The sequence below is a fragment of the Xenopus laevis genome, chromosome 2L, assembly GCF_017654675.1.
Source record: "Xenopus laevis strain J_2021 chromosome 2L, Xenopus_laevis_v10.1, whole genome shotgun sequence".
NCBI classification, from domain to species: Eukaryota; Metazoa; Chordata; class Amphibia; order Anura; family Pipidae; genus Xenopus; species Xenopus laevis.
In genome coordinates this window covers 71,538,382-71,566,110 of record NC_054373.1, presented here as the reverse complement: position 1 = coordinate 71,566,110, position 27,729 = coordinate 71,538,382, and the positions used below count along the sequence as shown (strand labels likewise).

General features: G+C 40.6%; 1 protein-coding gene across 13 annotated transcripts in view; it reads right to left on the bottom strand.

Annotated features, from left to right (window-relative positions):
- Positions 1-27,729, bottom strand: part of LOC733397 (ankyrin repeat and SAM domain-containing protein 1A) — a 317,888-nt gene that overhangs the window by 88,601 nt on the left and 201,558 nt on the right. For all 13 annotated transcript variants that reach the window (XM_041582022.1, XM_041582016.1, XM_041582019.1 and 10 more), the window contains 2 exons: positions 1,421-1,561; positions 1,154-1,261 (listed from right to left, as the gene is read on the bottom strand). In XM_041582022.1, the coding sequence (XP_041437956.1) occupies positions 1,154-1,261; positions 1,421-1,561 (249 nt within the window). The remainder of the gene's footprint in view (positions 1-1,153; positions 1,262-1,420; positions 1,562-27,729) is intronic.

Here is a 27,729-nt window from a genome sequence, read left to right as displayed (position 1 = left end):
ATAGGAAACTGGCTACAGGATCGGGTACAGAGGGTGGTTGTTAATGATACATTCTCTACTTGGAGTAAGGCTCTTAATGGTGTCCCTCAGGGCTCGGTATTGGGTCCACTTTTATTTAACCTGTTCATTAATGACTTAGGGGAGGGTATTGTAAGTAATGTATCAGTGTTTGCAGATGACACAAAACTATCCAGCCCAATTAATTCCATCCAGGATGTGGCATCCTTGCAACACGATCTTGACACACTGGCAATCTGGGCAGCGAAGTAGCAAATGAGATTCAAATGTTGATAAATGTAAAGTCATGCACCTGGGATGTAAAAATATCCAAGCCACTTATACCCTTAATGGCTTAATGGGACTGCATTAGGCAAATCCATTATGAAAAACTTGGACCTTGGAGTCCTTGTTGATGATACACTTGGCTGTCACAAGCAATACCAGTCAGCAGCATCAAGGGCAAATAAGGTCTTGAGCTGTATTAAAAGGGGCATTGATTCTTCCACTTTATAGAGCACTGGTAAGCCCCATTTAGAATATGCCATCCAGTTTTGGTCTCCATCACTCAAACAGGACATTATTGTATTAGAGAGGGTACGGAGAAGCTGGTAAAAGGTATGGGAAATCTTAGCTATGAGGAAAGACTGGCCAAATTGGGGATTTTGACGCTGGAGAAGAGGTGCTTAAGGGGTGATATGATAACTATGTATAAATATATAAGGGGATCATATATTAATCTCTCTAATGCTTTATTTACCAGTAGGTCTTTCCAGCTGATGCAAGGTCACACATTCCGATTAGAAGAAAGGAAGTTCCACCTAAATATTCGGAAGGAGTTTTTTACAGTGAGAGCTGTGAAGATGTGGAATTCTCTTCCTAAACCAGTGATACAGGTTGAAACATTAGATAGCTTTAAGAAGGGATTGGATAGCTTTTTAGCCATTCAAACGCTTACTGTGAGGAAATACAGGGTTATGGAAGATAGCTCATAGTACAATTTGATCCAGGGAATAGCAACTCAAATTAAAATAACGTTAAAAGGTTGAGCTTGAATGATGTGTGTCTTTTGTCATCCTAACTTACTAATGTTACTATGTTCCATAGAAATGGTCAGTCCAGTCTCAGTGTGACATTAATTTTAAGGCACAGTTACCCTGAGATGTGAGAATCGAGGCGGTTTCTGTGGAGGATCTTCATATGGCCTCTCAGCCAATGAGGCTAATATCCTCTTTCTGTGACCCAGAAGATTAACTTTAAGTACCTAAGTGATAAGAAAATGAAATTAAACTTGGGGACAAACTTAACAAAAAAATATGAAGGCGGAATGAAGACTAAAAACATGACAACATGGAAGTGGGACTGAAAAATTTTATGAATTCATTATGTAATGCCATATTTAAAACAAGAAAAGAAAGCTCACATTTACAATCTCAAGCTCCCATAAATTCTGAAGAGTTTCCATTGAAGCGTAACCACTACTTAGAAAGTTTGGAGCGTACTGTTGAAGAGCAAGAGAACGCAGCCATGAGGATATGGAAAGGTCCGCTGACAGTACAGGTGGCTAGAAAAAGAGTGAACTGAGTTAGCACAAAGAGCAACACCTACTTTAAAAAAAGACAGAAAATTAGATTAAGCAGGGCTTTGTAATCGGGCTGCTGTGATGTTTCCTACCATCAGTATCCTTAAACACTATAAATAAGAGCCCCAAATTTGCACCCACTTGCCTTCTAGGATCCCTAGAATGCAGTGCTTACACTGCATTCTATAGAGAACAAATTGCCAAAATATTTTATTTACTTTGGAAAATACACTTAGAGGCCCATTAGTCAAAGGTTGAATTTCAAATTCATGTGATTTTTTTAATTCAAATATAGTCACAATTCAACTGGGAGGTCATTTAAGAAAAAAATTTGAATGTCTAATATTCAATCGAATAGTTACGACCCGAAAATTTGAATCATATTCAATTCATACGGATAGAGTTTTAGTGTTGAAAAAAAATTTGAAGGAAGGCTATTTACATCTCTAAATGGCTCAACGGACCTCTTGTCGTTGACTTGTAAATGAACTCAGGTTTTAATTCAAATTAGGACTGTTTCCATGGTTGAGGTGCGATAAATCTCACACTCAAATTTGCAATCGAATGTGTGAATTTTGAAAATTCAAATTTATTAATCAGCCCTTGATAAATCTGCCCCTTATTCTATCGTCCTGTACAGTGCAGTTTGGTGTTAAGGGTTCCCAAAAACACTGCAAGATCATTTGACATGATTTCTGGACAACGTCAATACTGGGTTCCAGGATATACTCTGGTTCCCTACTGCTTCTGTTACTCTTTCAGCTTAATCTCTGTCACCCTCTTGCTTCAGTTCTCTCAACAGTTGCCTTCTGGACTAGCCTAGGCAGTCTGTCCTTTTATTCATAAGCCAAAACATTTCAAATATATATAGCCTCGATGGTACAGCTATTCTACTACTGATGTTTTCTTCTATACTGCCATCTTGACTGCTGGTAGCTCTTAGATACTTGAAACTTTTCAACTGCTCCAGCATTTCAACTTGAATGAATATTGAATGCTTTCTTTGTTCACTAGCTATTATCAAAATGTTGGACAAGTGCTTCTTTCGGTGTTCCTCTTTCAGATATTTGTGTGTCCTGGTTATCAATGGTACATCATCAGAGAAGGTCAGTTATGCAACGTAAACAGGAATAATTCAGCAGGTGCCTAATTTAAAACATAATATTCTAGTGCCATAGCTCCAGATGATATAATCATGGGCGCTCCACCAATGGGGCGAGTTAAGAAACTCGCCTCAGATGGCAGCGCCTCCCTGGTAGCCAGGGGCAGTAAAATAGAGCACCCGGTAACTTTAAGAGCCCAATTTCCATTTTTCAACCGGAAATTCAGCTCTTCTAGTGCAGAGAGCGCTCAGCGCAGAAATCCCCCCAACCCCCTCCGGCGCTGAAAAAGTGAGTGCTGTGGGGAGGGGGTGGCAAAATGGCCTGGATCGCCCCTGGATATAATCCATCAACACAATGGTGACAGATTCAGACTTTATCTGATTCCAGCTGTAATTAAAAACTGTGCACGGTTTTATAACCTCACAGAGTTTTTACAGACATTATATCTATAGATATATATAGATTTGAAAAAAAAACACGTTATCCCATGACAGTATCCCTTTAAGTATCTGTAGTTTCTCTACTGCCCTCACAAGTTTAATTGTCTTGCCACTGCAGCCTTTCCAAATTTTAAATTCCATATTTACTAAATCAGTCATCAAAACTCGCCAGTTGTTTGTGAAATATGTGCAGTGAACTAGTTTTGATAGCTATTCAAATATTATTTTGGAACTTCTGTAGAACAGGCAATCAGCTCCTTAGTAAACACTCTCATGGTCATAATGAGGCATGCATACTATCTTACCATAATAAGGTGGCAGTCCTTGAGCAGGATAATAGAATGAATTATACTTAAAGCAGAACTCAAACAGTAAATTACTTTACTTCAGATTGTAAAGCGATTCAGTGGACTACACAATATATACAAGTTTAACCTTTGTATCAACCATATGGCAATGGAGATGGTGGCTGCACAATGATTTTTTTCTTGTCTACTTCAAGATATTAAAAAAATACATTACAGTGATAATGTCACCCAATTGTGATACAATCAAGTATGTGACATTGCTGGCATTCTTTTCTCTAACTGCCATAGCTGTACATCTTGCTGTAATAATTGGCAGGTGGTCAGTGTTTTGGTCTAATGGACTTCATTCCTAAAGAATACATATGTAATGCTTTGCCAATTTCGGCAGTGGAGGAACCCACAAGACCAGTAAATGACACAGGACATATACATGGGTGCAAGATTAATATGTTTAATATAAGTTTTTGTTGCATTTAAAGGACTAATGAGTTCACCTAATAGGGCCTGTGCTTTTTTTTTCCTATTGATTTATTTACAAAAAATGTATGGTCTTAGTGATTTCTTAAGCTAAATAGGGCAAACATTAAAAATGAAGTAGCTTTAATTATAACAAAAACCACAGAATTGTGTGATTAAAAAAGTATGTTCTGAGCAAGTCTTATTTATTGACCAAGTTGAACATGGAAATATATTAAGGAGGATTACTCTTCACAGTATACACAATTTTCTAGAATTTGTTGTATGTTTTATTTTATATATTTATAAAAAATAATTTTCTAATTATTATTATTAAACATGCATAGTAGAACTGCATTGTGACAGTATTTGAGTTTTTATGCACAAATTAGCATTCAAAATTGTTACCTTATCAACTCACTACATGTGTTGTATACCCTTAGTGATGAACATATTTCACTTGCTTAGCAAAACATATAATATATTATATGGAGCAAGTGGCTTGGGAGTTATAATTTCAGTCATGCAGATTTAGATTTTGTGTCTGTTCTTCCTGTGTAGCAGACCCAGGCCATGAAGCCTTACCACCCATAGCAATGGTGACATTCAGGGCAAAGGGCCCAGTATAAAATACTCAAAACAATTCTCTATATGCATGCTCTTTAGTTTAAAAATATTTTTATTATATCATATTAAAATGCCAAAAAACCCCACATGAAGCCTAACATGTTTCATGCTTACCTAGCACTTAGTCATAGGCAATCCCAAAAGGGACACGTCTCTATACATTTATATACAATTTCAAATAAACCCACAAAACATTAAAACCAATCACACAACTGTTGTTGTATAAATGGGGCATTCTCAGTTAGCCCATTCAGTTAGAAACAATTAGGGGCAAATTTACGTACCTCTGAAGTTGTGCCAGCGTTGACTTCGCCGCACTTTGCCAGGCATAGATGCGCCAGGGCTGCACAAATTCACGAAGATCCGAAGTTGCGCACAAGTTACCGATCGTTTGCGAAGTTGCGCTAGCGATGTTCCGATCAGCAGTTCGAAGTTACGCTAGCGAAGGCAAATTTGCATACGGCGTGCAGTTAAACTACAATGACCTTATATGCAGCAGAAAACACATTACACTACACAAGGCCAGGGAACCTTAATAAATATATTCTAATGCCCTACACATGTGGCCACAGTATAGTTTAGGTGCCATATGTTATCAAATGTAGGGGGGAAGGAGGATACCCGAAAAAATGTAAACTTTTTTTGAACCATCCCTAAATATATTCTAATGCCCTACACATGTGGCCACAGTATAGTTTAGGTGCCATATGTTATCAAATGTAGGGGGGAAGGAGGATACCCGAAAAAATGTAAACTTTTTTTGAACCATCCCTATCTACTATATTGCACTTTGCCTGGTCTGAGGTGGCGAAGCAAAGTTTGGCGCAAGAGGTAACGTTCATGAAAATCTGCAAGTTACTGAATTACTGAGTTACGTCCCTTCACCATAGCACAACTTTGCCTGGCATAAGGGTGCGAAGTAGCACTACAGTAGGTCCACTTCGCTAGCGAATTTATGCCAGCATCCGTTAGTAAATCAGCGAAGTGGCAAAATGATGTCAAGCTGTTGAATTTTAGCTAGCGTTAGCCACTTCACCCTTTAGTAAATTTCCCCTTAGTCTCTCAGATAATACATATTCCATGTTCCAGGGTAAATGATAAAAAAGATATACAAACAAAGTCAAAGTTCACAATATAAATATCTATGAAATATAATCACACAAAGTAAGTGACCTCAAATGTAAAATTTAGACAAAGCGACCAGTGTACCTAGACTGTACATCAAGTCTCAGGAATTCCCATGTCAACATGCCTCCAGTATGTTGTAGTTGTCAGAGGCTTCATGTTGCGTAGTTACAGAATGTTTAATTTTAAGTCCGAGTTCCCAGGCTCACTTTATAGCTCCACTAATGGCTCAGCTCAATCTAGTCAGTGGCTGTCTCAGGATATGATTCATAAAGCTTTAATAAAAATTAATGTTAACAAGGCTCCAGGGATTGATGGCATACACCCCCGGGTTCTAAGAGAGCTTAGTTCAGTTTAAGACCAGCCCCTATTTCTGATTTTCTCAGATTCGCTTTCATCTGGTATGGTGCTTATGGATTGGAGAAAAGCTGATGTTATTCCAATATTTAAAAAGGGATTACGATCTCAGCCTGGCAATAATAGGCCAGTAAAATTGACATCTGTGGTGGGCAAATTATTTGAAGGCTTGTTAAGGGATCACATTCAAAATTTTGTCCTAGTGAATGGCTTTATGAAGGATTGAGACACCTATGACTAAGTGCCGAAGGGTACGAAATGCGTAAGGTGGGCCATGTGGGGTCAGTATGTACTGAAAACTTTGTAATATGATTATTAATAAATCATTTATTTTTACAACAAAAAAAAGCCTTGGGACATATCTTTTTGATACAACTTGTGCATTGTGACTGCCTTTTGAACTGAGGCATGTCCCTCTGGCTTGGATAGTGATTTACAGAAATCAGCCATGTCGACTTCGAACTATTAAATAATTCATGAAGGATAGGTCATGTCAGACAAATCTGATTGCTTTTTATGATGAGGTAAGTAAGATGCTGGACAGTGGGGGGGCAGTAGATGTGATCTATTTGGATCTTGCCAAAGCATTTGATACTGTGCCACAAACGACTGCTTTCTAAACTAAGGTTTGTTGGGCTTAATGAAGTCGTTTGCACATGGATAGGAAACTGGCTACAGGATCGGGTACAGAGGGTGGTTGTTAATGGTACATTCTCTACTTGGAGTAAGGTTCTTAGTGGGGTCCCTCAGGGCTCGGTATTGGTTCCACTTTTATTTAACTTGTTCATTAATGACTAAGGGGAGGGTGTTGCAAGTTTCAGTTTTGCAGATGACACAAAACTATCCAGCCCAATTAATTCCATCCAGGATGTGGCATCCTTGCAACAAGATCTTGACAAACTGGCAATCTGGGCAGCTAAGTGGCAAATGAGATTCAATGTTGATAAATGTAAAGTCATGCAGCTGGGATGTAAAAATATCCAAGCCACTTATACCCTTAATGGGCTGCACTAGGCAAATCCATTATGGAAAAGGACCTTGGAGTCCTTGTAGACAATAAACTTTGCTGTAGCAAGCAATGCCAGTCAGCAGCATCAAGGGCAAATAAGGTCTTGAGCTGTATAAAAAGGGGCATAGAATCACTGGAGGAGGGGGTCATTCTTCCACTCTATAGAGCACTTGTAAGGCCCCATCTTGAATATTGTGGAAAAAACCTTGCGGCACTCAGGTCTGAGTGAAAACTTCAATCTTTTATTAAAGCGGAATGCAATGCAACATTTGGGGGGTAACCCCCTTTGTCAAGCATACAGATTACAACACGCATGTGCATATAAATAGGTGATAAATAATTCAATTAGGATGACATAATTAATTAACCAATAAGTGTGATTGCAAGTAAAAGTAAAAACAAGTAAAAACCCCCAAACTCCTTGCATCCTGCCGATATGTGCAAAAATAGGTGAAGCAAATGCAACTATAGTTCATAATGGGTTAATGAAAGAGGGCTGATCCAACAGGAAAAATGAGAGAGATCCATATAGCCTTTGATAAAAAGAAAAAATTAGTACATAGCTCGAAATATGTCTAGGATAGCTGAACCTGATAGTAAATTACGTAGAAAAATAGAAAATGTATCTGTAAAAAATAAGAAATAATAAAACTATTACATATAATCTTTGTTTATAAAAAACATGACAAGTTATATTCCTCATTCAGCCCTTTCAGATGACGAGTCTGCAGTAGCCAAATCCAATGACATTCCCTTTGATTTAGTACCCTTTTAATGTCCTGCCCTTGTCCAACCTTTACTTTTTCTACAATTTGCCATCTAAAGGTGGCCATACATGGATAGATCCGCTCGTTTGGCTTTGTCGCCAAACGAGCGGATCTCCCTCCAATATGATCCGGGCAGATCCGATCGTGGGCCCTAGGGCGGTCGGATCGCGGGACCGCATCAACGAACAGATGCGCCTGCGATCCGACGGGATTTTTAATCCCATCCGATCGAGATTGGCCAGATCTCGATCGGGGAAGCCCGTCGGGGGCCCCCATACACGGGCCAATAAGCTGCCGACTTGGTCTGTCGGCAGCTTTTATCGGCCCGTGTATGGCCACCTTTACTTGCGACACCTGGTGGCAATGGGTGTGAAAGTGTTAAATTTTTGAGATCCTTCAGATGTATCAGATTTAAAATTACGTATTACAGATTTATGTTCATTCAATCGGTTTTTATTGGGTCTAGTGGTTTGTCCTAAATAGGCCTTGCCGCACGGGCACTTTATGCAATAAATCACATTATGACTATCACAGGTGGAAAACTAATTGATCTGATGTTTAGTACCCAATGTTGGGTGCATCACCACCTCACCTGGTATGATCCCGTTACAGTGTCCACATTGTCCACAGGGAAAAGTGCCCTTAATATTAGTCATCTGGTGTAGATCACTTTTGTGCATTGGTCTTGGTTTAATTAAATCTCCAATATTTTTGCCCCTCAAATAGGCAAATATTGGGGAAAGTTAAAATAAATGGCCCAATTTAAGATCCGCTTGAAGTATTCGCCAATTTTTTATTATTTTTTTTGCATGCTTTGGAATTAGTGTCTTGCAGTACTTTTTTTAGTTGTGCCGTCTACTTAAAGTCTCCCCACGAGGGATTCTTGAAACCTCCTGTTTAACTGACAACAATTCCCTTTCCTTGTAGCCCTTTTCCACAAATTTTTTTATAACTTTAGTGGCCTCCTGTTCAAATAGATCATCATTAGATGTAATACGTTTTACTCTTAACAATTGGCTTTTGGGAAGACCCCCGGTGGATGGAAACTAGACACTTGCACCAAATTATTTTTGTCAGTGGGTTTAGTGAAAACCCACCGGCCCATATTTTTTTTTCCACCTGTGATAATGTGATTTATTGCATAAAGTGCCCGTGAGGCAAGACCTATTTAGGACAAACCACTAGACCCATTAAGACCCGATTGAATGAACATAAATCTGTAATACGTAATTTTGAATCTAATACATCTGAAGGATCTCAAAAATTTAACACTGGTACGGGTGGTACTCAAAAGAGTAACAAAAGGGATCAGAAAACGAAGAAAGAAACCCTATTAGCTAAACACTTTCACACCCATGGCCACCAGGTGTCGCAAGTAAGATGGCAAATTGTAGAAAAAGTAAAGGTTGGAAAAGGGCAGGACATTAAAAGGGTACTAAATCAAAGGGAATGTCAGGGTCAGCTATCCTAGACTCCTGTTCCCCTCACATACGGTAAGTTTCTTTTTGCATTTTAGTAGATATTACTGGTTGGTGGGTAATGTTTTTATATGTACTAATTTTCTCTTTTTATCAAAGGCTATATGGATCTCTCTCATTTTTCCTGTTGGATCAGCCCTTTTTCATTAACCCATTATGAACTATAATTGGATTTGCTTCACCTATTTTTGCACAAATCGGCAGGATGCAAGGAGTTTGGGGGTTTTAAATCACACTAATTGGTTAATTAATGATGTCATCCTAATTGAATTATTTATCACCTATTTATATGCACATGCGTGTTGTAATCCATATGCTTGACAAAGGGGGTTACCCCCGAAACGTTGCATTGCATTCCGCTTTAATAAAAGATTGAAGTTTTCACGCAGAGAGTGCTGCTAGGTTTTTTCCACAGAATTGCATTGGGAGGTTGCCAGCCTCCACCCGTGTGCACCAGGCTCATCTATATCTACTTGAAAGGAGGGTGTGCGAATCCACATCACATTGTTTGCCCATCTAGAATATGCCATAGAGTTTTGGTCTCTATAACTCAAACAGGACATTATTGTATTAGAGAGGGTACAGAGAAGGGCAACTAAGCTGGTGAAAGGTATGGAAAATCTTAGCTATGAGGAAAGACTGGCCAAATTGGGAATGTTCACGCTGGAGAAGAGGCGTTAAGGGGAGATTTGATAACTATGTATGAATATATAAGGGGATCATATAATAATCTCTTTAATGCTTCATTTACCAGGTCACCCTTTCCGATTAGAAGAAAAGAGGTTCCGCCTAAATATTCGGAAGGGGTTTTTTACAGTGAGAGCTGTAAAGATGTGGAGTTCTCTCCCTGAATCATTGTACTGGTTGATACATTAGATAGCTTTAAGAAGGGGTTGGATTGTTTTGAGTGAGGGAATACAGGGTTATGAGAGATAGCTCATAGTACAAGTTGATCCAGGAACTAGTCCGATTGCCATTTTGGAAGTCAGGAAGGAATTTTTTCCCCCTCTGAGGCAGATTGGAGAGGGGCAGATTGGGTTTTTTTTGCCTTCCTCTGGACCAACTAGCAGTTAGGCAGGTTAAAAAAACAAAAACCGAAAAGGTAGAACTTGATGGACGTGTCTTTTTTCAACTATGTCACTATGTAAGTCTGGAGATAACAATGAATGGCTAATCTTACTGTTGATAAAAAGTATTGGAAATCTGCAGGGTTGAAACTAGGGGTAGGAAGAAGAGGCATGTGTCTAGTGCACAACTGTGTCGGGGGGGGGAGAGGCACATACCCTTTCTGTCTGCCTACCACTAGTTTGAGTCCTAGATAACACTTTCACTCCTTGCCTTGGTAGATTTTAAAGTGATACTGACATTAAAAAACGACTCTTCAAAATATTAATGTACATTTAAAGTTAACCATAGGTCAACCTGATACAGACCTTTTTGATTGTAAAAACTATAGACTCCTTTCTTCCTACAATAATAAACAAGGACCAAGAGGGGTTTGTCCCAGGTCGCCAAGCCTCTGACGCCACTAGACGTCTGATCTTACTCATACAGCGAGCTAAAGTAGCAGATATTAAGTCTATGGTCCTCAAACTTGACATACGTAAGGCATTTGACTCCCTATCCTGGGATTAACTATACTATACATTAGGAAAATGGGGATTTGGAACCAAACTATTAACTTGGGTCTGCCCGTCTGCTGCAGTTAACATATTAGGCTTCTCCTCTAAAACGTTAAGGATTTGCAGGGGGACTAATTAGGGTTGCCCACCTTTTCCCTACATCTGGGCAGTAGGCCAGCTATGCTCATCCTCAGGTCTGTTTTCCCTACAACAACTTATAGATAAGTTCTCCATCACACAAGGCGAAAGATTTAGGTTACAACAAATTCTTCATTTTGTTCATTCACAATGGCTCCACGTTAAGAGCAAAGAAACCCAGAATTTTTTTTTGAGAGATGGTGTATCCGCTCTCCTAGATTACGTAAATCATTATTGTGTCTATACAATAAATTCTTTGACCTTCTGCTGCCCCTGAAGTTACCTTACATGCTAGCTTGGAATAAAGATCTCTCTAAGGAACTAGTCCCCAAGGATTGGGATCGAGCGTGGAATACAGCTAAAAGGTCATCAAATAACGTTTCCTTAGAGGAGACCAATTATAAAGTACTTTTCATTGGTACGAGCACATGTAGCTAAATTCTCTCCTTTGGCCAACCCTAGCTGTTTCAGGGGCTGCAGTGAAATAGGCTCAATGTTCCATACATGGTGGACATGCCCCATGGCTTGAAGATTTTGGATCAGGATCTTTAACATGGTCTATTCTATTTTGGGAGTTTCCCTGCCCAGGGATCCTGTAATAACCTTATTAGGCATAAAACAGGGAACTCAATAATACCCAGTTCTGAATATTTACCTTTATTATGATGGCAGCAAGAGGACTCTAGCTCGGTCCTGGAAACAAAAACAAATCCCAATTAACCCAGTAAAAGCCAGATTGGACTGTATTATGTCTCAAGAAAAAATGACTAGCATTTAACTCGACACCCATTCAAAATTTTTATTAACTTGGAGTCCCTGGATTGAATATAGATAGGGACCTGTGGTGCCCAACATCCTTTTTTCACTATAGTTGCTCCTCGTTTTACGACTTACAATGTAGATGAGGTATTACTTTATTTTCTTTTTTCCTTTATTATTAAAAGAATTCCTTATGTAAAATTAAATGTTTATTAAAGGGGAAGTAAAGTCTAAAATAGAATAAGGCTAGAAATGCTGTATTTTGTATACTAAATATAAAAATGAACTTACTGCACCACAAACCTAATCAAACAAATGACTTATGCTTTCAAAGTTGGCCACAGGGGGTCACCATCTTGTAACTTTGTTAAATATCTTTGCAAGTCCAAGACTGTGCACATGTTCAGTGTGGTCTGTGTTGCTTAGGGATTGTCATAAATTATCAAAACAGCACAAGTCAAATAATATCTGCCAGAAGCCGATACAGCAAGACTGATTATCAGAATGGGCAGACTGCACTGGGTCCTGTGTTGTCTAATGTGGATTTTATAGTTTTTGTATTGATTAAACTTTCTCCAACTCTGCAGAACCAGTGGCTGCAGCAAAATAATCCTCCAAATAGAATCCCAGTTTATCTGTTTAAATCTGGCTCCATGTCTTTGTCCCTGCAGCTGGAGTTGGAAACAGTAAAGTGGATGTAAAGACAAAAATAAAATCCAATACAAATTTCTACACAGTCACCAACTGCTCTACAGGAAAACATACAAAGCTGCTTGAGTTCTGCATGGCTGGGAAGTAAGGCAGGGGCTCCCCCTGCTGTTCATAAGTATCATTGTTTCCCTGCAGAGCAGTTAGGGACCATCTGACAATTCCTATCCACAGCAGTAAATGAAGGGACAATTTCACTACATACAGTCAGGTTTCTTACAAAAACGGTACGCATTTTTTAATTTAAGTATATTAGAGATAGGTTTCTTTTTTATTAAAGAAAGTAAAAATGGGATTTTGTTTTTTTTACCTTTACATGCCCTTCCAAAGGGCGGTTCACCTTTAAGGTAACTTTTATTATGTTATAAAATGGCAAATTCTAAGCAACTATTCAATTGATTTTCATTATTTATTTTTTATAGTTTTACAGTTATTTGCCTTTTTCTTCTGACTCTTTGCAGCTTTCAAATGGGCGTCGCTGACTGCCTTCTAAAAAATAAATGCTCTGTAAGGCTACAAATGTATTGTTATTGTTACTTTTTATTACTGATCCTTTTATTCAGGCCCTCTCCTATTCATATTCCAGTCTCTTATTCAAATCAATGCATGGCTAGGGTAATTTGGACCCTAGTTACCAGATTGCTTAAGATGCAAATTGAAGAGCTGCTAAACAACTCAAAAATCTTCATAATAAAAAATGAAATCCAATGGCAAATTGTCTCAGAATATCACTCTCTACATCATACTAAAAGTTATCTCAAAAGGGAACAAGCCCTTTAAAATGCAGTTAACCTGTGATTATAACATTACAGAAAGCTTGTGTTGTTTAAGCACCATGTAGTACAGACCAATTGCTTAGAACCAAGTTACGTGACTCAGTATGTAATTGCTTTCACAGTAAAAATCGGACTAGGTCATGTCAGACAAATTCGATTGCTTTTTATGATGAGGTAAGTAAGATGCTGGACAGTGGGGGAGCAGTGGATGTAATCTATTTGGATTCTGCCAAAGCATTTGATACCGTTGCCCAAAAACTACTGCTTTCTAAACGAAAGTCTGTTGGGCTTAATGAAGTCATTTGCACATGGATAGGAAACTGGTTACAGGATCGGGTACAGGAGGTGGCGGTTAATGGTATGTTCTCTACTTGGAGTAAGGTTCTTAGTGCAGTCTCTCAGGGCTCGGTATTGGGTCCACTTTTATTAATGACTTAGGGGAGGGCATTGTAAGTAATGTATCAGTGTTTGCTGATGACACAAAATTAGCCAGGCCAATAAATTCTGTCAAGGATGCAGCATCCTTGCAAGGGGATCTTGAAAAACTGGCTATCTAGGCAGCTAAGCCAAGACATGCACCTGGGATGTAAAAATATTCAAGCCACTTATACCCTCAATGGGACTGCACTAGGCAAATTCATAATGGAAAAGGACCTTGGAGTCCTTGTAGATAATATACTTGGCTGTAGCAAACAATGCCAGTCAGCGGCATCAAGGGCAAACAAGGTCTTGAGCTGTATTAAAAGAGGCATAAATGGGACTTCTGGGAGGTGGGCCTAGGAGACGGCCGGATTTTAGTGAGCTCCGGGGCAGTAAAAGCCTTCGGGGCATAATTTGTAACGGATCTGGTACAAGCCCCAGGAAGGATTGGCTTTGGCAAATAGCGCACATCGCTAACAGATTTGAGCGTTACAAGGCAACATATCCCCGGGAGGCACAGGCACAAAAATGAGCCACGGATGAGGACTGTGGACGCCATCTTGCTGACAAGCAGCAGGGACCCGCTCTTGAGTGTATGCAGCGGATTGTTCTCACATAGGGCTGGACACTTGCAATCAGTTCCCAGGATTAAAATCTACCATAGCCCACAAACTTTCTAACTCAGCTTGCTCAACGGGCTGGTAACGCAGACAGGCCTTCTGTATATCAACCCAGGCATGCAGGACCTTCCCTGTGGCAGATAGGTGAAATCTGGATGTATCCGTGTTTTATTTCATGCCTGTGTAGCTGATATCATGTTATGTCACTGGGGTAATTCAAGATACACAGCTGTACCCTTTCCCTGAGAAAAGATCCACAGATCTGGAATGCCACAACAGGTCTGGCACAGTTGAAAAGATTCTCATTTCAGGCACAGCACCCTATTAACTATAAGCTAATTAAGTCACAATACAATTTACAACAACAACTTCTTACACAATGCACAATCCAGACTTGTACTAACCATGTGACATTTTACTGTCACGCACTGGGTTCTTAGCTCAATATCACCTGACTGTGTCCACCCTGTCAATCTTGCATAATTGAAAATTTACAATCCAGAGAACATGCACAAATATTTGGGAACCAATTCTCCCTCTAAACAAGGGGATAAGCCATTAAAAAACTCAAGTTAAGACTACTCTAAGGAGAAAAGATATGATGAGCACAAGACCACGAAATGGACACAACAGTCTCCCAGCTTGGACTCAGGGGATTGGCCAGAACCAACAGTGGATAATCCTTCACCGTCCTCCTTGGATTCACAGTACAATACAAAACCAGGGACATCTCCTGCCAGTGTTGTCAGCAGCAGACCTACCAGTCATCTTGGGTCCCTTGTTAGACCAAAAACTTGCTTTGCTGGATGTAAAATTGAATGAAGTGTTGGAACAGTTCTCCACACAAACGCACCATTTGCAAGAAGCTGAAAACATGGAAGAGGAGCTTGAACAAGCAAAACAACAGCTAGAACAACAAGAACGCAAAATTTTGATTCTTTCAGAAAAGGTGGACGACTTGGAGAATAGGAGCAGGCGTAATAGAGTGGTTTCATCGTATCGGCCCAGAAAATGCAGCTAAGGAAAACTGCCCCAGACCAGTGATAATTCGATTATTAAATTACATGGATAAAATGAAGATCTTGGGGGCCTACCGAAAGCAGGAGAAATTCACCTGCTAAATAAAATGGGATTTGTTTACTTACCGATAAATCCATTTCTCAGAGTCCCGAATGGGCAGCACAGATACCATAGGGTTAATGTCCACTTCCCTTTAGGAAGCAGGAAAAAAACTGTGGGCTTGCTCCTCCTCTTCCCATGCTCCTCCCCTTCCAATGCCATGTTAGTTGTTATCAAGCATAAACAATTTGAGAGGGTGGGATAACCTGTGCTGCCTATTCGGGACTCTGAGAAATGGATTTATCGGTAAGTAAACAAATCCCATTTTCTCTATCGTCCCTCGGCAGCACAGACACCATAGGGTTACGTCCCAAAGCAGAAGGGTGGGAGAATAGAAATGTACAGAGAAGAAGCATGTGAGTTTAGTTATGTTAAGCCCTAGCTTATGAAGGAGGAGACTACTTTAAACTGCCGCTTGTAGAACTTTGTGGCCGAAAACTGCCCGTGAAGAGGCAAAAACATTAAACTTATAAAATTTTGTAAAAGTGTGAACTGAGGACCATTTGGCAGCACGGCAGATTTGTTCTGCTGAAGCCTGGTTTGCATGAGCCTATGAGGCGCTAAGTGCTCGCGTGGAGTGGACTGACACCTTGAAGGGAGCTTTTCTTCCTTTTGTTGTATAGGCTAGAGAAATGGTTTCTCTGATCCATCTACTGATGGATGTGGCACTGGCTTTTTTGCCTTGTTGTGAAGAGCACAAACAAAGAGTCAGACTTTTGAAAATTCTGTGTCCTGTGAATATAGTATTTGATTGCTCTTACCACATCTAATGTATGGAGAGATTTCTCCTTTGGATTTTTTGGTTTAGGACATAATGAAGGAAGTATCATTTCTTGGTTTATGTGGTAGTCAGAGACTACTTTTGGTAAAAAATCTGGTTGAGTATGAAGTACCACTTTATCCTCATTTAATGTCCTTTATTTCCACTAAGGGTTGTTGAAGTAAGATTGACAGTGCAGAGATTTGGATCTTGAGTGAACTCGTACCGAGTCCCTTGGTTAACAATCTTGCAAGAATTCTAGAAGTTCTGGGATGGTTATGGATTTGTGTGCTAGCCGTTTGCTGTCGCACCATCCAAGAAATATCTTCCATATCCTGTGGTATGATCGATTGGTGGACTTCTTTCGTGCTTGAAGTAAAGTATGTATTACTGGCTGTGAAAAACCTTTGTTAGTCCAGATTGAGGTTTCAATAGCCCTGCCGTCAGGGATAGCATTAAAAGATTGTGGTGTAGGAATGGTCCTTGAGTCAGAAGGTCCAGCCACAGTGGTAGTCTCCAGGGGTCGGTCACCGCCATGTTCTGTAAGTCAGAGAACCATGCTCTCCTGGGCCAGTATGGGGCGATTACAATAGCTGTGGGCTGGTGTAACCTCAGTTTCCGGAGCACTTTATGAATTATGGGTAACGTAGGGAATATGTATACTAGATCGAAGTCCCAGTTGATGGTTAAAGCATCCACTGCTGTGGCGTTGGGATCGAGATACCTGGTGCAATAAGCTGGTAGTTGGTGATTGAATCAAGTCGATCTTTGGCCATCCCCACTTGTTGGTGATTTGCAGAAACATTACGCGGTTCAGTTTACATTCTCCTGGTTCTAGAATCTGTCGACTGATAAAGTCTGCCTCCCAGTTCTCCTGATCTGGAATGTAAATGGATGAAAGTTGTGGCACTGTGTGTTCTGCCCATGTCAGTATTTTGGCTGCCTCCTTCCAGGCTGCGTGACTGTGAGTACCGCCTTGGTGGTTTAGATAGGCCACGGCAGTCGCATTGTCTGTCTGAACCTTGATGGGGTTCCCTCGGAGGGACTCTGTCCAATGTTGTAGTGAGTGTCTGATGGCTCGGAGTTCGAGTACGTTTATTGTTTCTGTTGCCGACCATTTTTCTTGTATCGTCTTGTCCTGGAATACTCCTCCCCAGCCGGAGAGACTGGCATCCGTGGTGATGGTTAGGAATTTTGGGAAGGAACAGGGTCGTTCGATGGAGAGATTTTGGTTCTTCGTCCACCACATTAAGGACTGTTTGGTGTTGTGGCAGAGCGAGATTCTGGTCTCTAGTGATGTGGGTAGCCTGTTCCACTTTTGGAGTAATTCCAGTTGAAGGTGCCTCATGTGGAATTGTGCGTAGGGGACAAGATCTATGGATGCGGTCATGAGACCTAAGAGATGCATTCCTTGTCTTATTGATATGTCCGCCTTGTGTATGGTCGCTTGAGCGAAGTTGGAGAGTTTTTTGAGTTTTTCTTGGGTGAGGAAATACACAATGTCTTTGGAAATCGAAGAGTGCCCCCAGAAACACTAAGGATTGAGCTGGTGAAAATGAGCTTGTTTGTGTGAATTATCCACCCGTGTTGTTGCAGTATGCGTCGACAGGTGTCTGTGTGTATTTTGCTACCTCTTCAGATGGAGCTCGTAAGAGAAGGTTGTCTAAGTATGCTATGACTGTCAGCTGTTGTTTTCTCATGTAGGCTACTAGGCTGGCCATGACCTTGGTGAAAACTTGTGGTGCAGTGGCAAGGCCGAAGGGTAGAGCTTGAAATTGGAAATGTTCGGTGGGTAGTGAGAATCTTAGGAATTGTTGGCGGTGCGGATGAATGGGGATGTGCAGGTATGCAACCTTGAGGTCTTCAGTGATTCCATTTTGAAGGTTGGTACTTAGAGAAATTGATTGAGTTTCTTTAGATCGAGCACAGGACGCAGAGAACCATCCTTTTTGGGGACCAGAAACAGGTGTAAGTAGAAACCCTGATTGCATTGAGGTATTGGGACTGGAATGATGACTTTTTTTTCGTGCATTTCTTGAATGGTGTTGAAGAAAGTATTCTTTATGTTTGGGTTGATTGGAATTCTGAATATTAGGAATCCTGGTGGTGGGTGCTTCTTGAAAAAAGGTTCGTAACCCTGAAAAAATAAGTGTACCCATTTGTCTGATGTGTGAGAAAGCCATGCCTCTTTGAAAAGACGAAGTCGTCCTCCAACTGCCTGAAGTGACGTAGAGGCGGCTGACGGATCAGGAGTCCTGTTTGTCATTGACAGACTTGGTGGAGCGTCACTGGGCATTCCATGATGACTTCCATGGTCCCCGAAAACTCTTGGAACTGGATGTAGTGGACTTTCTAGAATTACGATTGAAATTCTGTGTGAAACGTTTGTTATAGGAGGGTCGAAATGAGCGTTTGAGAGCTTCGTGAAGGTCTGGACTTTTTGTCCTGAGAAAGAAAGCTTCGCTAGCCTCCTGTGATTTTTTAGATTAAGGTGTCAAGTTCACTGCCGAAGAGTGTGGATACTGCAAATGGTAGCGTCACCAGATTCTTTTTGGATGCAGGGTCTGCGCTCCATGGTTTTAACCACAAGGCTCAAGAAGGTGTAGTGTGTCCATGGATGCATCACAGAGGTAATGGATAGAGGTAATGGATAGCATTAAGCATCTTTGAAAGGTGAGCTGGCATGTCAAAATCTTCGTCAGAAGTTGCCGAAATATCTTCCTGGGCCCACAGAGTTGGCAATGACGGGTTTGAAAGCTGAAGTCGAAGATGTAAAAATGTTTTTAAGTAAGCTTTTGGTTTTTCTCTCCATGGGGCCCTTGAAGGATGTACCGTCTTCAAGGGGAATAGTTTTCCGTTTGGCAAGTCGAGACACTGGGGCATCTACTTTGGGTACTTGGTCCCATTTGTCTGTATGTTGTTGATGAAATGGATAAAGATTATCTAGCCGTTTGTCTCTGGAACGTTTCCTATCAGGAAATTTCCATTCTTTCTTAATGACTCCTTCCACTGTTTCATGGACAGGAAAATGTCTCTGAGGTTTCGTGACTGAACCAAAAAGTTTGTCGAGTGTTTAAACCTCTTTGACTTCTTCTTGCAAGCCCAGTGTGAAAAACATATCAGCTAGTTGTGATTGTGATTGTGATTTTTTAGGTGGCTCTGTAGTGGCTTCAGTTTTTTCTGAATCAGAGACATTATCATTAGCATCTATGGAAGGTTCCTCATATGAAATCTCAGCATATGTTTGAGATGTGCTAGGTTTGTTAGCCTGTGTAATAGTGCTGGCAGACTGTTGTTTCTGTATAGCTGCTGCAGCTAGTTTTTCAATAGATGATGTCATCTCTAAGAAGGATGCTTGGAAGTCTTTTGGCCAATCTGGCATGTCTGAATAGGAGAAGCTTCTGACCTTACCCCCCTGTGTTTTGGCTTTCTTGCCTGTTACATTTGAGGGTGGCTTAGACCATTTACTGGTGGTCTTATTAGAGGCTTGGGCCGTTTCGTCTTGTTGACTAGGGCCTAGTGAGGCCGTAGCAGCCTCACCCTCCATAATGTAGCAAAAAACGGAAGAGTATAGGCAAAGTAGTGAGGTAAATAGGCAGAGAGAGAATTAGTAAGTCAATCGATTAACTTGTTAGGTAGTAGAGGAGCCAAATGGCCAGAGGAGAAAACTACCTCAGGAACCTCAGGAAGAGAAGGAGCGGAGCTCGAAGTTCCTCTGTGGTGTTGTGCAGTTGCGCTCAGGAAAGAACTCTTTGGGAACAAATTGGTGCGCTGATGACATCACCGTGTTACATAGTTAGTTACATAGTTAAATTGGGTTGAAAAAAGACAAAGTCCATCAAGTTCAACCCCTCCAAATGAAAACCCAGCATCTATACACACACCCCTCCCTACTTTTAATTAAAATTCTATATACCCATACCTATATTAACTATAGAGTTTAGTATCACAATAGCCTTTAATATTATGTCTGTCCAAAAAATCATCCAAGCCATTCTTAAAGACATTAACTGAATCAGCCATCACAACATCACCCGGCAGTGCATTCCACAACCTCACTGTCCTGACTGTGAAGAACCCTCTACGTTGCTTCAAATGAAAGTTCTTTTCTTCTAGTCTAAAGGGGTGGCCTCTGGTACGGTGATCCACTTTATGGGTAAAAAGGTCCCCTGCCATTTGTCTATAATGTCCTCTAATGTACTTGTAAAGTGTAATCATGTCCCCTCGCAAGCGCCTTTTTTCCAGAGAAAACAACCCCAACCTTGACAGTCTACCCTCATAATTTAAGTCTTCCGTCCCTCTAACCAATTTAGTTGCACGTCTCTGCACTCTCTCCAGCTCATTTATATCCCTCTTAAGGACTGGAGTCCAAAACTGAACTGCATACTCCAGATGAGGCCTTACCAGGGACCTATAAAGAGGCATAATTATGTTTTCATCCCTTGAGTTAATGCCCTTTTTTATGCAAGACAGAACTTTATTTGCTTTAGTAGCCACAGAATGACACTGCCCAGAATTAGACAACGTGTTATCTACAAAGACCCCTAGATCCTTTTCATTTAAGGAAACTCCCAACACATTGCCATTAGTCCACGCCTTCTCACAAGCTTCCACTGCCATGCCGTTATCGCTCCTGCGCCTCTCTTGAGTAAGAGTTTTGGCGCGAACTCTGAATTTTGTGTGGGGTAGCGCGGTAGCGCTCTGTCGATTGTTTGAGTATATGGTAACGTGGAAGCATGCCTTGTTCTTATGTGGGATTTTGGTAGCTTGGGAGCATACCTTGTCCCTAGTTATACCCTTCATATAACTGGACTGTGATAATGGGGTAAGGCATTTGTGTCCCCTTGGTGTCAGCACTATTAGCATGACTTAAGGCATAAAGTATATTTTTAATTAAAAATACAAGTATAAGCGCAAGTGTAAGCACAAATAACCGTAAGGTTGTGAGAATAGCGCAAAAGCATACCCTGATTGCAGTAAGCACCATTACCTGTAAGAGAGAAAAATATGACCTACCTCCTTGAAAGCAGGATGACAAAAAACTAACATGGGATGGGCTAATGTCGGGATGAGGAGGAGCAAGCTCGCAGTTTTTTTCCTGTCATCCTGCCTCCTAAAGGGATGTGGACATTATGTGGACAATGTGTGCTGCCGAGGGATGATAGAGAAAACTTATCTTCCAAGATTTTTTTGCACTGGTAGCAACAAGACGCAGGGCATTCGCTGTGTAAAATGCTGCATAACTCAGGCCGCAAATTTTCCATTCTATACCCTGCAAGCCGCAAATTTTCCATTCTATACCCTGCAAGACTGAGGGTTCTGGCTGACATGGGCCAATGTTTTTCGAAAAAACCAGAGGATGTGGCAAGACACTTTGAACTGAAATGAAGGGGTTCACACCCCCTCGGTTGGGAAACTTGCTACTTATTAATACATTCTGATGGTTTTGATAAGTGTAAAATTGTGAATTAACTATTATTGTTATGGCTCTAATTAGGTGGTTAAGAGTTAATGCTAAGGCCTCTCCCATTGAGATATCTATGTAGCTAAAACCAAGTTAAAGTCATTTTTCTTTTTTCTCTGTTTGTTTATTTCTCTTTTGATTGTCTGTTTCGAAGTTAATGGTTTTAAAGTTTGGAAAATGCACCAATACAAAACAGAGCTTTAGCTACCACCCTACCTACTTACTATACACTTTATCCACAGGGTCTGCAGCTCAGAGGGACAGCGGAACCTGTTTGCTACTGCAGTGATGTACCTGAATTGGTATCACAAATATACCCACACTCCCTAAGGGCTACCCACCAAACAGTACATATCCCAGCGGGAGCACAAACTCAGAGTCTTGGATCTACTCTCTTGGAACAAAAGGTTTAAATACCCCTTTGAAATGCAAAAAAATTCTCCAATATTTTAAACCACTTAGTGCACATATTATATGTTTACAGGAAACTCATTGGCATTCCTCTCAATCCTCTGCTCTTAAAGATACCTTGATTACAGAATGTATATCCACCCCATATAAAAACAAAAAAGGGGAGTAGCTATCCTCTTAGGGTAAGGACACACGAGGAGATTCAGGGAGATTTTGTCGCCTGGCTACTAATCGCCTTGTCTTTTGAGCAACTATCTCCCTGAACTGCCTCAGCGTTTTTCCCCATAGGCTACAATGAAAAGTTGCCTGTGCTAATGCACACAGGGTGATGCGTTTTCAATAGTTGCCCAAAGTTGCCTCAGTGAGGCAATTTCAGGCAACTATTGAAAACGCATCGCCGTGTGTGCATTAGCACAGGCAACTTTTCATTGTAGCCTATGGGGAAAAACGCTGAGGCAGTTCAGGGAGATAGTTGCTCAAAAGACAAGGAGATTAGTAGCCAGGCGACAAAATCTCCCTGAATCTCCTCGTGTGTCCTTACCCTTAAGCAAATTTTTAAACTACACGGTGTTGCGTGTTAAGGCAGATGCAGAAGCTAGATATTTATGTGGCTTTATTAACCCTTTCCCTGCCAGTTTTGTCCTAGATGCGAAAATCTACTGCCAAGCAGTTTTTAGACATTTTGTACTTTTTCAATTTAAGGGCCTTTCCTGGGGCGGTCTTTTAGTTTACCCAGGAAAACAATATATGGTTTTTTTTCAGGACAACCTGAACTTTCAAAATATGCAATCATTTTGGTGTAATTCTACTTCTGTAAAAAAAATATAGGCTTCTAAGTGTCTAATAAAATGAAAAAAATAATGTTTCACAAAGAACAACCACATATCAGAAACACAGAAACATAATTTATTTTAAGTACGGGAACACAGCCGATTTGGAAAGGTCTAGGTTTCCTGAACGTGGCAATACCAAATATATATAGTTTTATGGAGATTTATCACTTGTATATACCAAAATCTCTAAGCAAACACTACCAAATTTCCAAAGCACCACTCCCCAAACGGCATACTTCTCATTTCAAGGCCAAACATTCAACTAACAGTATGTTTACCCTAGAAAACTACCCATTATTAGAAAGAACAGATTTTGGTGAATAACTATGTACTCCAAACTACCAAGTTGCAATTGTTTCCTAAATTTATAATGTTTTATAGAAATTGGTTAATTTTTTTGAAAAATGACCTCAAAGCTTTCAATCTACAGCATCATATCTCCCACACATCATTAGGTATCAATGTAAAACAACCCAAATATGAAAGCCTGTGGTCCACTGAACAGTTTGATGCCCAATATGTATAGGTTTACCTAAGCATGTTATATATAGGGCCCCAAAAATGTAGACACCCTATTTGAGCTATCAGTACTGCAAAATCAACACATTTACATAGTTGGGGGGGGGGGCAAAGTTAGAAAAAAATATGTTCACCCCAGAAAACCGGAAAGTACACATACCCCCGAATCCAAATTGGGTATGCATGTCTTTCCACTCCAAAGCACCAAGCCGCAAACCTTTCCTAAATTTGGCAATTGTGGAGACATTTCCAAAAAACACCTCAAAACTTCCATCCTGCGCATCGTATTTCCAACATACTTTTAGGTATCAAGATAAATCACCCCAAATATGAAAGCCTGTGGTCCCCTGAACAGTTTGTTGCCCAATATGTATAGGTGTACCTAAGCATGTGGCATATAGCGGGCCAAAACGAAGACCCGACCCCTGTCTTTCTACTCCAAAGCACCAAGCTGCAAAACCTTTTCTAAATTTGCCAATTTTGATGAAATTTACAAAAATCCTCTCAAAACTTCCACCCTGCAGCACTGTATTTCCCACATATTATTGAGTATCAAGACAAATCACCCCAAATATGAAAGCCTGGGGTCCGCTGAACGGTTTGATGGCCAATATGTATAGGTGTACCTAAGCACGTGGCATATAGGGGCCCCAAAATTAAGACCCCCATATGGTCTGTCATTGCAGGTGCTGCAAAATCAACACATTTAGATTGTTTTGGGGGGGGGGGAAGGTAGAAAAAAAGAACGTTCACCCTAGAAAACCATATATTTTCGGAAAGTACACATTCCCCTGAATCCAAAATGGGTATGCATGTCTTTCTACTACAAAGCACCAAGCTGCAAAAGTTTCCTAAGTTTGGCAATTTTAGGTACATTTTTAAAAATCACCTCAAAACTTCCACCCTGCCACATCGTATTTCCCACATACTATTCAGTATCAAGATAAATCACCCCAAATATGAAAGCCTGGGGTCCCCTAAACAGTATGATGCCCAATATGTATAGGTGTACCTAAGCACATGGCATACAGGGGCTCCAAAATTAAGACCCCCCCCATATGGTCTGTCATTTCAGGTGCTGCAAAATCAACACATTTACATTGTTTGGGGGGGGGGGGGGGAGGGCCAAAGGTAGAAAAAAGTACATTCACCCCAGAATCCATATATTTTCGGAAAGTACACATTCCCATGGATCCAAATTGGGCATGCATGTCTTTCTACTACAAAGCACCAAACTGCAAAACTTTCCTAAGTTTGGTAATTTTAGGGACATTTTCAAAAATCACCTCAAAACTTCCACCCTGCAGCATCATATTTCCCACATACTATTGAGTATCAAGATAAATCAGCCCAAAAAATGAAAGCCTTGGGTCCTCTGAACAGTTTGATGCCCAAAATGTATAGGTGTACCCAAGCACGTGGCATATAGGGGCCCCAAAATGAAGACCCCATATGGTCTGTCATTTCAGGTGCTGCAAAATCAACACATTTACATGGTTTGGGGGGTGGTCAAAGGTAGGAAAAAGTACGTTCATCCCCAGAAAACCATATATTTTCGGAAAGTACACATTCTCGGAATCCAAATCCAAGTTCTACTGAATAGTTTGATGGCCAATATGCATAGATTTACCAAAGTATGTGGTGTGTACAGACCCCAAATAAAAAACGTGCATATGAATTTTCACGCTAGCCAACTCAGCTGCTGAAAACAGTACCCCGACTGTGCGTTATTTGTTGTAAGACCCCCAAACTGTAAAAAGACCCCCAGAACACCATATATTTTTGGAAAGTACATATTCTGACGGATCAAACTAAGTAAGATATATCTTCTTATCCAAAGCAACAAACAGCAAAACTATACTAAAGATACATATGGAAAAATAATGCAGCGATTAAAGAGCAATAAAACCACAAAAAATCTGTAAATCAAGGAAATAACAAAATAACTGATCCGACAGCATAATTAATGGCCAAAATCGTTTATCCAATAGTCATGCTGCCAAAACAAACAATTTAAAAGGGTAAAAAAAACACAAGTTGGTAAAGCACTGTGTATCTTGACAGCGCTATATAAATAAATGATGATGATGATGAAAAAATAAAAAAACCCTCTTTGCGAGTTATTTTTGTGTTTACATGTGCACACTTCTAAAAGTGGTGTGACAGTGTGTATAGAAGTGTGAAATGAAGTGCAAATAAGTGTACATAATTTCATACAAAAAAAGAATCTTTACTAAAATGAGTGTGTAAGTGTGTATAGATGCATGGAAGTGTGTGTAGTGTGTAAATGAATGCCACTTACCGTTCCTGGAGCAGGAAGAACAATCTGATTGCTGGAGTAGCGTGGCTGCTGAGTCACTGCAGGCAGAAAGTGTGTGGGCATCGCCAGTGAAGGAGAAAGAAGAAGCAAGCCGGAGGAAACTGGTGAGTGCAGCTGATGCTGCTTTTTGCAATTTAAGGTCGGCCTTGCAACAATCCTGTTGCAGGACCGACATGACAGACCCCCAGCCTCGTTGCCCAGGGGGCTGTCACCACTGCTAAGTCTCCGCAGAGGTGGCAAGAGCTGCTGATGCAGAGATCAGCACTGATTTCTGCCAGAACGTACTAGGTACATTCTTGGCAGTTAAAGCCCTTGCCTGCCAGAACGTACGATGTATGTGCTTGGCAGGCAAAGGGATAATAGAGCAATACCGATATATGATCTTAAATGTGTATGGACCCAATAATAATTCCTCAGCTGGGGCCCCTCCATCCTTCTAGTAGCGGGCAATATGAATACTGTATGGGACCCAGCCCTAAACCACTCTGGAACACAAGATCCCTCTTCTTTGGTGGGCCCATCAGATCTAGCCAGGTTTGCACAGAGTGTAGGATTAGTGGACAGTTGGTGTTTGCTGCATCCAGGTGACAGGGAGTACACTTTTTACTTCAACCCCCACAAATCCTTTTCACGAATAGATTATATTCTACTGGCACACATGACACAGGACAATTTAACATAGAATACATAATCTCTCCTTATCTGATCATGGACTGATATTGATCACTATTTCATTGCGCCCAGCTACCTCAGAGACAGGCAATGCACACGCGGCGATGCTTTTCCATAGTCGCCCAAAGTTGCCTCACAGGGGCAACTTTGGGCGACTATGGAAAACGCATCGCCGCGTGTGCTTTAGCCTTTGGGAAAACACGCTGAGGCAGTTCAGGGAGATTGTCGTTCAGAAGACGAGGCGATTAGTCTCCTCATGTGAACTAACACATAAGAAATGGTTGGGTGGCTTTTTTAGCAAGTGAGGGAATCCAGGGTTATAGAAGATAGCTCAAAGTACAAGTTTATCCTGGGACTAGTCCGATTGCCATTTTGGAGTCAGGGATGAATTTTTTCCCCCTTAGGCAAATTGAAGGGTTTTTTTTTGCCTTACTCTGGATCAACTAGCAGTTAGGCAGTTTAAAATAGAGTTCAAAGGTTGAGCTTGATGGATATGTGTCTTTTTTCAACCTAACTTACTATGTTACCATGCACCCTTTTCTACATATGTTAGAGGGTTCGTTATTTGAACTTTTAGATGTTCGTACTGACTTTTATGGCAGGTATATTGCACTGCACTGTAAACTTAACAACAAAGTTATGATACTTGTTAATGTATATTGTGCTCCCCTTTTATCTCTACTAGAGCACATATATAAAATCCTTGCTTCACTATCACTCAAGATCCGCAGTTAGACTACTTGGGCCTTGCAGAACTATGGAGCTGGCAACACCCTGATGACAGGCAATAATTTTGTTATGGCTCCCTTTCACACATAGATATGGATCTTGCCTCCGCAATCTTTGTCCAGCTAGTAGACTTGGTAGACCACGCACCCAGAGCCTTTTTGGACCAAGCACCATTATCTGTCTCATTTCTATCTGGACTACGGAGGGTGGGCTAATTGGAGGCTGATCCCACTATGGCTTTCTAATCTCCAGATAAGGGGTCGGTCTCAAAAGGAATATGCTAGAAATTGAGCGATAAACCAAGATACAACATCTCCGGGAACACTCTGGGAAGCTTTTAGAGTGGTCAACCGAGGGGTCTTGATAAATGAAATCACTGTAGCTAGGACCACAGCCAAAATGGCAGTAAGATAGATAGATAAGATTCTTTATTTGTCACATGCATAGTTATACAAGCACAACATACAGTGAAATGCATCCTGATCCACTTTTTTTTAGACTGTGCAAAGTTAAAACATACTAGTTAAATAGTACAACTAAGTACAAAAAAGATTTTACATAAAAAAATTCAGTAGAAGAGACAGAACGTACCGTTAGGGAAGTTATCACT